Genomic DNA, 15,820 nt, shown 5'->3' on the forward strand with positions numbered 1-15,820 from the left:
CAGGCACAATTGTCGCCCAGCCAGTAAAAGTTCTTATTAACCGTTGTGTCCAACAAAAAGCACCTTTAACAGGCCGACGAGGGTACCCGGGTACCCACAAATTGAAATACTCCTAACCATGGCTTTCTTTAACCGATTTGGACACTTTTATATGTTTTGAAGTCAGGCACTCGCCCACTTTTTGATTCTGTGAATTTAAACTTGGTTTTTGGTTTTTAGCCACTCACGACCCCACGGGAACATCCTCCAGAATGTCCGTTCCGGGGTCAAATCACCAAATGGTTCCAAAGCCACGAGATACAGCCTGCTGATTCAATTCTAAGAATTTTGATGTCCATGTCGCAATTATTCCATTGATATTCACAAATATCCCAGCACTGGAACATCCCGATCAGAAAGACATAACAGAAAGCTATCAAATTTATATCTCATGTTGATATTTATTACTCGCTGTGTTATCTTTGTGATATCCCAATCAGCAAGGCAAGCAAACATATATCAAGATTATATCTTCCGGTGATATCATTGCACTGCTAATATGATATTAATGTACGCATATAACGATGATGTTATAATAAGTTATACATATGTTCTTTCACAATTATCTTTGAACGCTAACGGTAAACTGTAAAGCGGGCAAATGACCATATGGTTAAAGCTCCAATAAACAAATCAAACAATCAACTGTGAATGATTGTTACATTACACAAATAACCGTCCATTTACTAATACGCTGAAGTCTCTTTTCATGCGTCGTTATTCAACTTTTTAAAGCAAATTTTCGAAGTTTTAGATGTAACTTGTCAGTATGGTGTTTGACTTACTTGGTTGCATTTTGATTATAAGATTATGTACTTTCTGAGACACTCGTATGACACACAATTTCGAATATGGGGCGAATGATTTCAATGCCTTTATTCAAATTTTTTTGGAATCGTAAAGTTATCAACAAGATATTTTAAAGTTTATAATTTTCATATAAAAGTTATTTTGAAAAAGATGCAGGAAGTATCAAGCACTCCAGATGAAATAATAAAACGCGAATTGAAATAAAAAAGCATTTTAAAACTATTTGTTATGGTTTAGTCAAATGGTTATATGATTAATTTTCTTTTAATCAATTGTGCATATTACGAAAACGAATTTTTAGAGCTTAAAAACTTTCTGTATACTGATTTCTACAATATCGTTATGTATTTTGAGGATCTTCGAGGATCTTCAGTCCGAATTCTCCAATTTATTTTTTCATGAACAATTAAAATTGGCCAGTTTGTGCGTTCTCCGAACTACCATTTTGCATTTTTTTAAACTTCGCATAAAAATGTTTGAGTTACTTGATTGTTATATCTTTTCATTCCGCGTAAAATAAGTTTGACATTATACGGTTGAACTGACAATTGCTTTGAATGCGCAATGTTCTAATGTTTCTGCTGTATTCGATGGTTTTCGTTCCTCTTAAAAAAATCATCGAGCTAGCAAATTTTCGTAATAGACAAGATACTTGATTCATTTTGTAGAAAGTTAAAACAAAATAAGGCGACCTGTTCAAATTGTTGAAATATTAATATTTGTTAGTATGCTGCATAAAGCTGGCCTAGAAATCTCTGATTATATACATATCCCAGCTGGTATTATCGTTCGCTGTTACAATTTAAATGAATTTTAAATAATGCTTGAAGTAGCTAAAAACTTTAATGTAAAAATATTGAATAATTCCCCTTAAAATAAAATAAAATTTAGAATGAAAAATATATTGTAGAAAAACATGAAATATTCTAGAATTCGTCACACCGAAGAATCCTCAACAATTTCTCAAATTTTCTGATTATCTGTTATAATATCCGCAGTTGATAGAATGCATTTGTATTTCTGGGAATTATTAGGTTGCGATAATTGTACTGACTTCATCTTCCCCATATTAAAAGTGCTAATAACAAAACCTCTTAAAATTTCAAAAAGCAATCCTCAAAACTATGGTATTTGTTTATTCGAATCTATTCGGAATCATAAATAACATTTGCCGTATTCTCCGTTAAATAGTGTACGTAAATTATCCACTCAATGTTACCACATCGCGTCGACATTATTACTAGAAATCGTGTAAAATATGTTAACGTACAAGAGAAGCGCCGATGTACACTATTCAGAATCTAAAAATAGCCATTTTCCTAATCTGCAAAGATACCATAAAGCTATTCAGTCTATCGTAATTTAGATAGCTGTAGTAGTGAGTAAAACTGCATGAAAACAAAGCGTATGACATAAGGAAAATAAACAGTCCGTAGGCTTTGGCAAAGTTCAATGTGTGCGTTCTGGAAACAAAATGCATCTATAATCGTTTTGGTCTTGACGGATGCGAGGAATATTATGCTAAAATTAAACATCAGTCGAAAGCAACGTCTTTGGTTCATGCAGGAAACATCCACATAAAACTCAGAATCCCCAGGTTCAAATCGCTATAATCCACAAATAACCATCAGCGTGTCATATATTCGTAATAACCAATCAGCCAGCAGGTATGCAATCATTTGACCAAACTATAAAAAGCTTTTGCTACATGAAGCTTTTTGCTGCCAAACGAAAACGCCTTAATTTATGCTATATTTTTCTTCTATTCTATTCTATTTTTAGATCTGCACGCTAAATTTGTTGATACTATATAATAGGTAATAGAAGCTATATTGGCTGTGGGAGAACCTAACAAAATTTGTTATAATTCTGATAGACGCCTATCACAGGTTGTCATATTTTTGATATATACTAGAAGAATTTCTGTTATGTTTTCTGTTATTTTACCAACTAACGAGACCAGAGTTATTACACAAATTGTTATCATAACAAAGTAACACAGTCTGTAATAATTTTGCTATTTCTTTCTGATTGGGTATGCTTTCGGAAATCCGGATTCCCGAGAATCGAATGAATTAACCCGATTAATTATTACCAGTAACCTCGTCGGCCTGTTAAGTAGTAAAAAAAATCCACTGCCCCTTTACTATATCACCAATATTATTAACCCAAAAGCTTGACTTAGTGAAGTTCTAAGATGTCACAAAACTTTAAACACATAACGGTGAAATCCAGACAAAAAGTCCAGAGCAGATCGCTGCATACCAGGAATGCAAGTGTGGTGAAAAACCGATCCATAATTTCCACGTCAAGCATTTTTTTCGATCCCATTAACAGGAGAGTTACATGTTTTACAAGCAGAATTCATTGCTACTTTCAATCCGCCTTTTCAACGTGTGGGAAGCACTTTCCGCTACTCGCCAGCAGATGGTGAACTGAGGGCGTTGTGTGTAAAATTTGGTAGGTTAGTTAGTCCGCAGTTACTGTCATTCCGGCTGTTACTGTGGATCAGCTGGATTAGTTGCGACGTCGTTTGTTTTCGTGTGTTATTCTGAGAAAACGCATTATCTTTTGTCCTTCGTACAGTACAATTAATCAATGTAAGAAAGTGTCAAGTGAGTTTTTTCTTACGTAAAAATTAATGCTGAATACGAGTTTTGTATTCGTTTTTCGATATTTTGGGTTTTGAAAAAATACGGATATCAACATTAAACATACACTTGGGGACACGATAGGTCAGCCGTTCGGGTACACTATAGCTACTGAAATGAAATTAGAATGGTTTTGACAAGAAAATTGAGCGTAATTTTGTGCGAAAAATGCCAAAATGAAGTGAAGAGGACAAAAAGAACACGATTGCATCTGTTTAAGAAGGCGCCAGTATTCGATCAGCATCTAAACAGTTCAAGTTCCCTTTCAAAATATAACGTGCTCGTGTGAAAGGAAAGTGCACATCATCAATGAAAGCCGTCGGATAACAATATAAGTTAACTATAATAATTTAAGATATTGTTGAATCGTTAATCTATAATCCAAAAAAACATGATCGAAAAAGAGAAGGAAAAGGAATCCGAAAAATGCTCCGATGCGAAAATGTGATAGTCATATAGCTAAGCAAACACGCGAGTCGAAATTCACAATTTCAATTCCACACTGTGGCGACGACGAGGATTGATGTGAAATCAATTACTACTTCCTCATTTTCTTACCTGACCCGATCAGAAAACCATATCAAAAATATATCAAAATTATTGTTCGATTTTATATTTATATCATATGATCATATGATTTGATATATCAAATGTCGCTTGGAACAAATTATAAAAAAAATTAAATTATATCATGTTTTCATTTGTCAATAATGATATCATATAATATATCATATTTATATCAACCATATTATCTTTTCAACATAGTAAGAACAACAAAATAATATCTTTCCAAGACAGTTTTACGAAGCTATAATGATGCCATCAGAGATGAATCCTCCCAAGTACTGGCTCCAAATCGCATTACTGGTAGTCTTGTCTTGTCATAGGTTGGCATGTAAATACATCAGAGAATGTACGTTTTGTAAAGTTACTCGCTGATTACAGAACACAACAGAGAAAATGTTCCGCTGCAGACCCACGAAGCAGCAAGTAGCTTTAGAGATTTGATTAGACCGGTTTCGTAAACCCTGAAAAGGAATTGAAGCTAAACGTATATAAATTGCAGGCAAGCTATTAAAGAAAAGTATAAAAGAGTAGAACATGCGAAAGAATTGGAATAAGCATTTTGAATATAATAAGGATGTAAAGCGCAAAACAGGAACGCCCCAGAAAAAAATGAACAAATTATAAAAGTACGCTGTACTAACTGCGAGTTCTAAGTTAGAACAACTCCTAACAAGTAGCTGCGACGGTAATAATAATAATAAAATTAGTAACAGCGAAATTAAATGCAAATTGTGCTAATGAGAATTATCTTTAACAAGAAATTATTTGATTTATTAATTAAAAACGGAAAAAAAATATTTGGATTTATGTGATACAATTCTGATATTTTCAGATATATTTACTGCCCTCAATTAGATATAAACTATTTTAAATATCCGTCTGTGTAATATAATGATTATATCAAACCAAGACTCAACAAAAAGACTTTATATCAAAATAGACTGAGATATAATAAGATATAACCGATGCATTTTCTTGGTATAAAAACTTGATATTTTAACAACTATCCAGCTATATTTTATAGCAAACAGAGATATATATTTTTCCATGATATAATATCTTGTTTTGATATAATATTGATGTTAATTTCTGATTGGGGAATGACGTCAATGTATTATGTCAATGCATGTATTATTTGTGTTATTAATTTTTAAATAATCTGCAATTAATAAAAGTTAAATCGCTGATTTTCTAGGCGTGTACAAGGTTTTATTTAACCTCAAATATACCTGTCGTACCCCCAGATTTTGAATACTTTAAAAAAGTACCGTCACCTTAATTGATTTAGCTAAGTATTTTAGGTTTTTGATGAAAACATATAAAAAATTCAAAAATGTTTTTTCTAATTTAATTTAAATTTTCAACATTCATTTTTTTGGTGAAAAATGACACAATTTTATTTCGTGCAGAAATATTCATTTCCTGTAACTTGCTCTCAGATAGTTTTACACCTTTTTGAAACATTGCCCTTGTATCAAAATATTGCAATTGTCAGAGAAAATCATGGGGATTCATAAACTTAACACAACTGCAACGTTTTGATCGAATCGGCGATTATTATAATGGTGCTTGAGATGTTCATGGTACCGAGTTGCAAGGAAAACGCCATTCAAGTGTTCCCAAGGGTTTAAACCAAACTGAATTTTTGTTTGCTTAAGGAGGGAGGCCTAGTTAAGGCGATTTAATTTTTTCCTGAAATGGTAATATTTCAATATGTGTAAACAGAAAGAAATCGATTTCAGGCGTGTTGCTAGTTTTATTATTACATTATTTATAACAAATGGAATGGAACATGGGAATACCTTATCGAAGAATTTGATTATTTCCTTTTACGGTAATAACTAGCATCAATCATGCTTTGAAAATAGCAAATTTCATATTTATTTCAGTGTTATTTGCTTGCGTTAAAAATGCTCGAAATATAGACTAACACGAAAGCTCGTTGGAATAGTGGGCGGCGTGGATGAAACGTGTTTCAGAAGTGTTTCTGGTGAAATCATTTTCACATTTTTTGTCTCACAAAGTGTTGGTCTTGCCAACTATTTGCGTGTTTGGCACACTTACCCTAACGTAGACGTAATTGTTTTACATAACACAGCGTAGTTAATCTTATTTAAGAAAGTAAAAATGAAGCAAGATGAAAAAGCTTATGGATTTCAGTATTTTTTTCATTTCAGGTAAATAACCCCATTTCCAAAAGCAGCTTTCCGTAATATTTCCCCCCAGCAACCAACCCTTCATTAGTTATAAGAACAAACGTATCAGATTTGCGTGTAGACCTTTCAAATTTCATTAACCAGTTTGCCTTTCTCGTCTCCCTTCGCAGGTGCGCACCTTATTCGTCAGTGGACTCCCGATGGACGCAAAACCCCGGGAACTATACCTTCTGTTCAGAGCCTACGAGGGCTACGAAGGATCACTGTTGAAGGTTACCAGCAAAAATGGCAAGACAGCATCGGTAAGTGTCCGACGAACCACCGACGACGACGGTTCAGTCAATGTACCGAAACAAAGCTACCCTCTACACGCCCCTTCCGTTATCTGATAGCGGAGGAAGTGTAGAATTAGGATAATGGGATTAAACGTGATGGGGGAAATCTATAGAATGTTTCCTTTTTTGCAGCCGGTGGGCTTTGTCACGTTCAGCACACGCTCCGGTGCGGAGGCAGCTAAACAGGATCTGCAGGTAATTTAACTGATAGAATGCTTTGCTCTAGTTCGCAATAAGCCCCGAGGTGTTTTAAGCAGAAACTAGCTTCTCCCCGTTGTGCGCCTTAGTGTTTTTAGTTCTAGTATCTTTTATCTTCAACCGTTCCGAGATTCATTTTGTCTGTGAGGCATTTTGTTATTTGTTCCTAGAAATCTCGATTGATCGATACGAATAGAGGCAAACGGCACGTGCTGTAGGATGTTTCTTACTCATCTTTCCAACACAGCCAACAAATGTTGCATTTCCCTTAGCTAACGGACCCGTATATTATAATCGTATAACACTTAGCGGTAGCACCTTCATCAAAGGCGAGTTTGGAACACTCTCAAGCGACTGATATTTCACTCAAAAATCACCTTTTGCTCATACACCCTATTTCTGCTCACTAGTCACCAGAGAATTGATTTCTATATATTCCAATCGTTTCACCGCGAGCTGACAGTTCCAAATTTCACCAACCTTTTCCGTTATCTCACGACCATGTTAAATGTTATCTGGTTTCATTTCTATTGTAAATTTCTTACTTTTCCGTTTCTTTGCCAATACTAATTTGAATTTTGTTCTTGTCTCAATCGATTGGATACTAACTCGACGGTTTGTCAATACGTTTTTGTTTGATTATTTGAGTTTTGAATTCTTTTTATTAGTTTACGTATATTCTGTTCAGTTTTTTTAATCCTAGCAATTAAAGAAAAATGTTTCACAAAAACAAAATTCAAATCATTAAAACAGCAATAAAATCCTCCAGCAACAGCAAACAATGATAATAGTAACAATAATAATCAATCGATAGAGGGAGATATAGCCATTCTGCACCAATTCCACACTGTTTTATATTTTCAACTACCTATGCCTTGCTCAATTTTTATATTGAATCGGATTCGTGTCTCAGAAATCTTGTTAGCAAAAAAAAACTACCGTACTGGCGATATTTTGTATTTTGACGTCGGATATTGCGACCAAAAGTCTCTAGAGAGATTTATGAAAGCGACGGGTGAACGGATCTTCTCTGTAATTAACTGATGTTTTGATAAATCGTTTCTGTGTCATAAAGTTTGAATCCTTACTGCAGTCACTGAGAAGTGACACAAGTTTTCAATGCGTGTAAGAAATAAAACTGTCGTTTTGAAATGCCACCAGCAAGTAGTAACTTGTCACTAGCCGGCGCTACGATCGACCAGCGAACGCTAGACGGGCGTTGCGTGCAAACTTGGATACAATGATGATTCATGTATGCGAATCTGTATGCGATGATGATTTTCAACGTATTTTTATTTAAATGTTTCCACAGGTTTTCCAGGAAAGTTTGTTCTAGCTTATATGTCTGTTCTCTGTACTGTACTGGATACACTGAAGTCTAGCATAGAATCGAAAACTACTAAAGAAGACTGACATTTCATTCGTTCTCCAACACAAATGGGAAGCGACAAAGATTATACCACCTATATTGTACGATGGTAGGGAGCTCAATATAAATGTGAATATGTTCGTTCATATCACTATAAAATGTACCGCTTTTACCCGAAAGAGTTGCAGGTGTTACTATCTTCAGGTTCTGAACAGAGTTACCAGTCTTCTTAATTTTTATAGAATACTGATTTATTTTTTATTAAATTTTGATTTTGATCTCTGTATTTTATAAGCATACCAAATTTCTCCTAGTCTACAATTTGTAGACATAATCACTTACAAATATTAATCAACTTTTGGGATAGATTCCGTAGCTAATTTTAAACGATGAGAAAATATTTGTTTGAACACAATTTCCTATTTTCTAAATTTCGCAATTACTTTTCTCTTAGTACTAGAGTGAATCGAGTTTTTGCAATTTCAATTGTGCTGAAGGAAAGCATAATAGCTATCGGTCAAACGGATAACATAAATGAATAATTGAAATTTTAATGGCAATTTTGAATCAATTCTTCAAATTCATTCAAATTCTAAAATATCTTGGATAAAAATTGTAATGAAAACAATTGTTTTCATTCTTTTCTCAAATAATTCTCTCTACCTCAAATAGACAATATATTACCACCTTCAACACTCTGCTCTTCTTGGGGAAAAATTAACTATAACTTGCAAAATATGCCAATTATACGAAAATTAAATGTTGTATCTCACTTCTAGAAGGATTGTCCATTGTCCTATCCAACCATTTCGAATTTATAACGATCATATGTTTCGCTCTTTAAACCACTGCGCAGCGCAAAGAAATCGACTTTGATGTGGGTGTGTTTTAGGCCGGAAAATATGTTAAAAGCACCATGAGAATTTTTTTCAAAAACCAACTCAGGGAACAGGTTTGGAAAGCCACACGTCCCGCTAAAACGACTACTCTTGCCGCCGAACCTGATCCCTCCTCGGCACTACCTTCTGGCATTACTGCGAGCAGATGTTTTCCATGGGCACCTTCTCTAGTCTAACTACTTCGTAGTTAATTCCTCCAGTAGGGTTAGAGCAACACTCCTCGACACACCAGCAGTTTTCGACGATCCACACAAAGTTGCCATTTTTGTTTATTAATACGAAAGCTAGCTGTGGGTCCAGAATTAGTGCTCCTCCCCTACGAGGGCAATCTAGGCGGCAAACCACAGATTGGGTAATTTACTGAGCTCTTCAGCTTCCTTGTGTCATTCAGCACCACAACTTCATGAAAACTTTTGCACCCTGTGCAGTCCCATTTAGCACCGCAACTCCTTTAAGCCCTTTGACTTCCTTCTCACGCCCTTTATCACCACTTCCTAATAGACCTAGCCTACGTCGACGGAGAATTTCTCGGCGATTGGAGTTCTCTCGAAGCCGAACCAACCAACCATGTGCTGAGGTCTGTCCGGCGAATGCGGTGGAGCAAGGAATTCGGTTGTCAGGTGCCCCAACAACCCGCGACTGGTGGTGTCTCGTCACGATCTACTCAATATAGTCCCCGGCGGTGAAACTAGTTTACGCGGACGGAGAGTTCCCCGGCGAAAGAAGTTCTCCCGATACTGACTCTTCTTTCACTTGTTTTCACTATATTACTCGTGGGCCAACCGGTACAGTTTGTCCGGTTCACTGACACCCTGAAGACCCATACTCAGTATTCTGTAGTTATCTAATCGATTAGTCCCCAACGGTGAATCCTACTGAATCCTAGCCATCTTCAGTGGAGAGTTTCCCGGCGATGATTGTTCTCCCGAAACCGTTTCTCACTGTTCATCACACCATTTCCGATGTAAAGCGGTCATGATCAACGTCAACACACTGTTGACCACGTTCCACGTATTTATGTCGTTAGTCACTCTATAGACGAAGTTACCCGTGTTAATGTTCGACCCTACCGTTTCAAGCATCTATCTCCGTATTGCTTCAAACCTTGAACATTCAGAAACCACGTGCTCCGGTGTCTACTCGACGTTCTCACACTCCGGACACAACGATTTCATTGCGTGCTTGAACCGATAAAGGTATTTCCTAATGCAGCCGAGGCCCGACGGGATCTGTGTCAGATGAAAGTTCACCTCTCCGTGCATTCTATTGCTCCACGTCGACAGGTTTAGCATGATCAGGTAGGTCTACCATTCCTTCTCCGTATTGTCCCATTCCTGCTGCCACCACTCCACCGTATCGATTCTCACCATCTTCTCCACGTTTCTCCGATTGTAGCACTCGATATACTCCGCTAGGGTGATGAAGATGGGAATTATCTCTGCGAAAACGCAGACTGCCTCTGACGAAATTAGTCTGTGCGCGCTCGCGATTCGTACGGCCATCAGCCGGAACGACCTGTTCAGCTTTTCGCGGTTCTACTTGGTCTTCAGCGTCGCACCCACGCCCCGTGCTACTTTTCGGACCGCCGACGTATGGAAAATCCTCACTATTGCGTTCGTTGTCTTCACTGAAAGGCGTAGTCAACGTGGTTGTTGAAGCTAAACCGGTCGTCGATTATCAGTGCCTGTTTCGATGCAATCCCGTGTTCACCGACGTCGATCTGCATCCGCTGAACCGCTTTACAATTGCTGACCAACAACACCTCCGTTTTATGGTGAGCTATCTGCAGCTCGACTCCGTTCATCCAGTTGTCTATTGTCTCTGTTACGGGCACGTCCATTTCTTCAAGTGTCGCACTAAACACCGTTAGTGACACGTCGTCCGCGAAACCCATGATTTTCACTTTCTTGGGCAGCCGCAGTGTCAGCATCCCAGATTCCAGAGAGTTGGGCCGAGAATAATGCCCTGAGGTATGCTCTCTATGACTCGCATTGAATTCTGTCCTTTGTTCGTCTCGTATAGCAGCACTCTGCTCTGGAAATAGACATAGAAAATCGGGGACCCGCATTCTGTACAGTGCGTCGTCGATGGCTTCCTAGCTGGCGCTGTTAAATTTGTTCTTCACATCTATCGTGGCCACAGCATAGTATCGATCTTCTCTCCGCTTCTGTTTAGATGCCTTCTCCGCACTCTAAAGCACTATCCGAAGTGCCTCCACTGTTGATACTCCTTTGCGAAATCCGAACTGCATCTTGGACAGTGCACGCTGACCGCCCTGCATTTCGTCAGCCTGGTAAGAATGATTCTTACCAAGTATTTGCCGATTGTATCCAGCAGACATATAGGCCTATACGAAACTGGACCGTTCGGTGGCTTCCCTGGCTTTGGTAATCACACCAGCTTCTGTAGCTTCCATATTTTTGGGAAGTTGCCTTCATCTAAACACTTCTGCACCACCACTCTAAACATGTCCGGGTATGTAAGGATCGCAGCTTTCAGCGCCACGATCGTTATCCCATCTGGGCCGGGGGTTTTCTTAAAGTTCAGTCGCATAGACGCTTTTGCGAGCTCGTCGTTTGTCACTTGCCGATCGTCTGCGTTGGCTCCTTCTAATTCGCCGTACGGTGTCGGTGATCATATAATCGCATCGCTCTTCGGGAAGAGACCCTCAAGGATTATCTTCAGCTTACCTGGGCACATTTCAGTTGACATCGACTGGCTTCTCATCTTTGCCATCACGACACGTCACGAGCGCCTGTTTCTCGATGCAGCTCCTTGTGGCAGCCTGACTTGCTGTTTGATCTTCCGACTCTAGCTTCCCGACTCTAGCTTCCCGAAGCGCAAGAGCTTCCTGCAGCAGCCCAGGCACTGAAGTCACCATCAATGACTACCGGCTTTCGGCCGATCAACTCTTTGGTTAACTGCTCCAGCATTAGGCTGATCTGCCCTTATGTCCACCTTGGAGGTGCGTAACAGCTGCACACGAATACGCTGTTAATTTTGTCGATCTCTAAGCCTTCGGTAATGAACGTTCTACCATTTCTTGAATCAATCTGCCCATAACTTGTATCGCGGTCATTCCCGATCTATTCGCAAATCTAACCGGGCCTTTGAAAGCCCCTGCCAAGTGTCGAAAGCCCAAGCATTTCTCCAGTAGTGTTTTTGTTATAGTAAAGTTTAAAAAGCTTCTGTAGTGTATTGGCACTGTGTGAAACTCACTACTCACTTTTGTGCCTAACCACTAAAAACACTCCTTACTCTTTTTTCTCTGTTCATCCCCACGGAACTACATACAAGGTATTACTTCGTGGGGGGGGCTCGTTGTGGTTTCGTCGCACCTCTTACTTTTGCTCACGAGTTTTTTCGCAGCCGTCTCAGAGTCTCACTTGGTCCATAAAATGGCTCAATCTCTCTTTCTTTTCGTCTCCATCTATTACGTCGCCATTTAGCTCTCGTCTCAGAGTCGTTTAGATGCTAATTTCATGAGCCATTTAGCTCCTGTTTCCGTGAATCATCCCGTCCCCAGCCATAACTCGATCTACTCGGACAGTCCTCGGTGATGACCTCTCGCAACTCTGTTAGAGAGTTTCTCCCGACACTGATACCCGTTTTCTTGAGCCGTTTAGCTCCCAGCTTTATCAAGATCTACTCGTATACTATCCGGCGGTGAAACTACCCTCCTCCAACTAAGAGTACCTCGGCGGTAGATTTATCTCGATCACGATACTCGTTTTTCTGAGACTTTTAGCTATCCGCCAGTTTGGTACCGAGGTCAGCCAAGCGATTACGGGTGGAGCGTTTCCTCCGGTTCACTGGTGCCCAAACGACGCTACTGGCTGTTCAACGCCATCTGCTCGAACTAGTCCCCGGCGGTTTCCAGCCTTCTCACGAGCTACCCGGTAGACTGGCGAGGTCGGTCCAGCGACTCTGGCGGAGCCTAGCTTTCGGTTTACTGGCGCCTTGATAACCCGAACCCAGTGCTGCGTTTTGTAGGGTGGATCTAGTTTACCCCTGTAGATCTAATCTGCTCCAACAACGAGAAAAATTCGCAGCTGGGGAAGGCTGCGAAATTTTTCCGACCCCGCATTGTTGTTTCACGGCGGTCTTCTAGTCGGCAGCGCTGCTTTGTTGGTCCCTTCGCCACTTCCTCTACTAATCACTACTCTGTTTACAGCATCCCAGATACGCTCATCGAGGCACATCTCTTCGCCGATACTGTCGACTGTCACGTCTGGCATACCCCTTCGAACTTCTTCAAACTTTGGGTATTCGAAGACCACGTTTTCCGGTGTCCCTTGCACGTTCACACACTCCGGGCAAACGGGTGACGAAGCGTGTCCAAACCGATGCAGGTACTTCCGGAAGCATCCATGCCAGGACAAAAACTGAGTCAAATGGAAACTCACCTTTCCATCTCCGGTTGTGTGTGTCCTGTTGCCTTGTCTGTGGACAGCATTAAGGAGATTTTAATGCTTATAAGGTAATTATTAAGGGGTACGGCCACCATGCGCGTCATAAAACGCACAATCTTGAGTTTTTTTTTCGAGAGTATAGGAAAAGCTGTAAATTTTCTTTTGAAGTTCTTAATCAAGTGTATGTCAACGAAACATTTTTTTTTCAATTTTGAATAACAATATAGCCATTTTACAGAATCACGTAAAATTGCTGCATTCAAATGGATATACAACCAGAACTGCATTCTACTTTACTCTGATTATATCTCTGTCATGACGCCCATTTTTTAATTATTTTCCAATCTCGTTTTTCTTAGCCTCTTCAACGATAAAGTTTTGATATTTCCTAGACGTACAGTTTCTGTCCAAATTATTTTACATAAGCAGAATAAATTACTGCCCCGCCATTTTAACGACAATTCAATTTTATTACTTGAAAGTTTTAGTTAAAACCTACGACGTTTTAGTTAAAACAAGCAAAACGAACCATTTTATTATATACTGGGCTACCGATTCAAAAACATGTAAAACTGTCAACAATCCAAGCAGTTTTATACATAGCACCAACAAAGAACAAACAAATGTGTATTTCACGTGGTTTGACATTAATTCGTTTGTTGATACTTTTAAATTTTGATAAAGCTAACATAGAAGTAGTATAAATATTCTGCTTTAAAGTTTCAGTGTTGGCAAAATATTTTTCATCTTTTTCATCGTTCATCTAAAAATATTAATGCCCAATAACCTAGGAACAACAAACATTGATATTTTTGACTGATAGTTTATACCCAATGTTAATACAATATTTAGACAAAAAGGATGTTTTTATACACAAAGTGGACTTTTTCTTGTTTTTCAAGTTTTCGTCTGCGGTTTCCTATTAACTTAGACAGACAAAATATCACAGAAAAAAGAGCTGTGCCAGAAATCGATACAAAACAATGGTAGTGTTCACCAATATCCCCATTACAGAGAAGATCCGATACAACGTCGCGTTTTCCACCAATTTAGGTGCATCCTTGCTCAACCCGATTTCAATCGCCAGTCTATTGCAGCAATCCGAAATCCCTCTACGTGAGTAAAACCATATATTTTTGGAACACAAATTTTTGCTGAAACATTTTTGCGTCGATGTGTTTTTTTCGGATACACTTTCTCAGTTATATTTGGTTTCGTGATCAACTTGCTCCACGGAACCTAAGCAACCCTTTTGTTATCTTCTCGCTGTGATTGAAACTGAATATCTACGATCCAACTACTAATGCTTACCAGAACCGATTCGAAATGACAAATGCACAAAATCAACCCGAATATAAATATTGCAGCAAGGTGTACGCTTCGATCCTGATATGCCCCAAACAATACGCTTGGAATTCGCCAAGAGTAACACTAAAGTGAGCAAACCAAAACCACAACCTAATACAGCGGCCACAGCTGCACATCCTGCATTGATGCACCCACTTACTGCTGGACGTAAGTACTTTTTATGTTATTCTCTGTCTCTCTTTCTGAATCCCATTTCAATCATTCTCCCTCTTTCTCTCTAGCCCAACTCTGTTATGTCCAAAATGCTTTCCACCAACTAATGTCACATCCACCTCATTCCAGTAGTTTGTAGTATGATACCATCCATTGATCAATTTCCCCTTCATATCTGTCTCTGTGGTCACGGAACAGTAACCCAATCATTATTATCATTATTATTATTATTAAATAAACGTACTCAACACCGCACCACATCCGGTAGCTACTGCGCCCACACGCTGTTCCTGATGATTTCGATATCTACCTTACCAACATACCTGCATTAGATGTAAATTGATGTAAATCCCGTAGATAGTTCCAATATTGTGCTCCCGCACACACTGACACAGCTCCCGAAAATATTCTCCCTTTCGTGTAGGACACCGGAAATGGCACCAAATAGCACAAACTGTAAGCACATTTAATGCATCACACTTTGGATTACGACATGTTTTGTATTTATAAAAAACCGAGGCTATAAACAAAAACAATAAATCTAATCGACGGCGCAAGGGGCTCTAGGAAGTTCTTTTGTAAGAGTTGATACCGTAATCGCGATTGAATTCGAGTAAAAAAATCAACGTCAACATCGATTTAGTTCCCGTCACGCTCTGCTTCTGGGCGAGAGACCAAATATTAACAGACCGCCATAAACCCTCAAAAAAGACAAGTTAAAATTGTGACTTCAAGAAACATCGCTCATTAGACCCAATGAAATCAAAAGCCTCCTTTTGTATTTTTGTCAGTGAGAGAATCGTAAGCCCGAAAACGCTTGATCTTTCGTATTTCAAATTACAAGTTTATAGAGAACTGTAACT

At 38.7% G+C, this 15,820-nt stretch overlaps 1 protein-coding gene across 1 annotated transcript in view; it reads left to right on the forward strand.

The window, feature by feature from the left end:
• LOC131683770 (U1 small nuclear ribonucleoprotein A) overlaps positions 1–15,820 on the forward strand; it is a 592,476-nt gene that overhangs the window by 529,977 nt on the left and 46,679 nt on the right. Inside the window, exons 3-5 of the mRNA XM_058966045.1 lie at positions 6,394–6,525; positions 6,691–6,753; positions 14,804–14,951. Of these exons, the coding sequence (XP_058822028.1) occupies positions 6,394–6,525; positions 6,691–6,753; positions 14,804–14,951 (343 nt within the window). The remainder of the gene's footprint in view (positions 1–6,393; positions 6,526–6,690; positions 6,754–14,803; positions 14,952–15,820) is intronic.

Source organism: Topomyia yanbarensis, chromosome 2 (assembly GCF_030247195.1).
Source record: "Topomyia yanbarensis strain Yona2022 chromosome 2, ASM3024719v1, whole genome shotgun sequence".
In the NCBI taxonomy this organism is placed as follows: domain Eukaryota; kingdom Metazoa; phylum Arthropoda; class Insecta; order Diptera; family Culicidae; genus Topomyia; species Topomyia yanbarensis.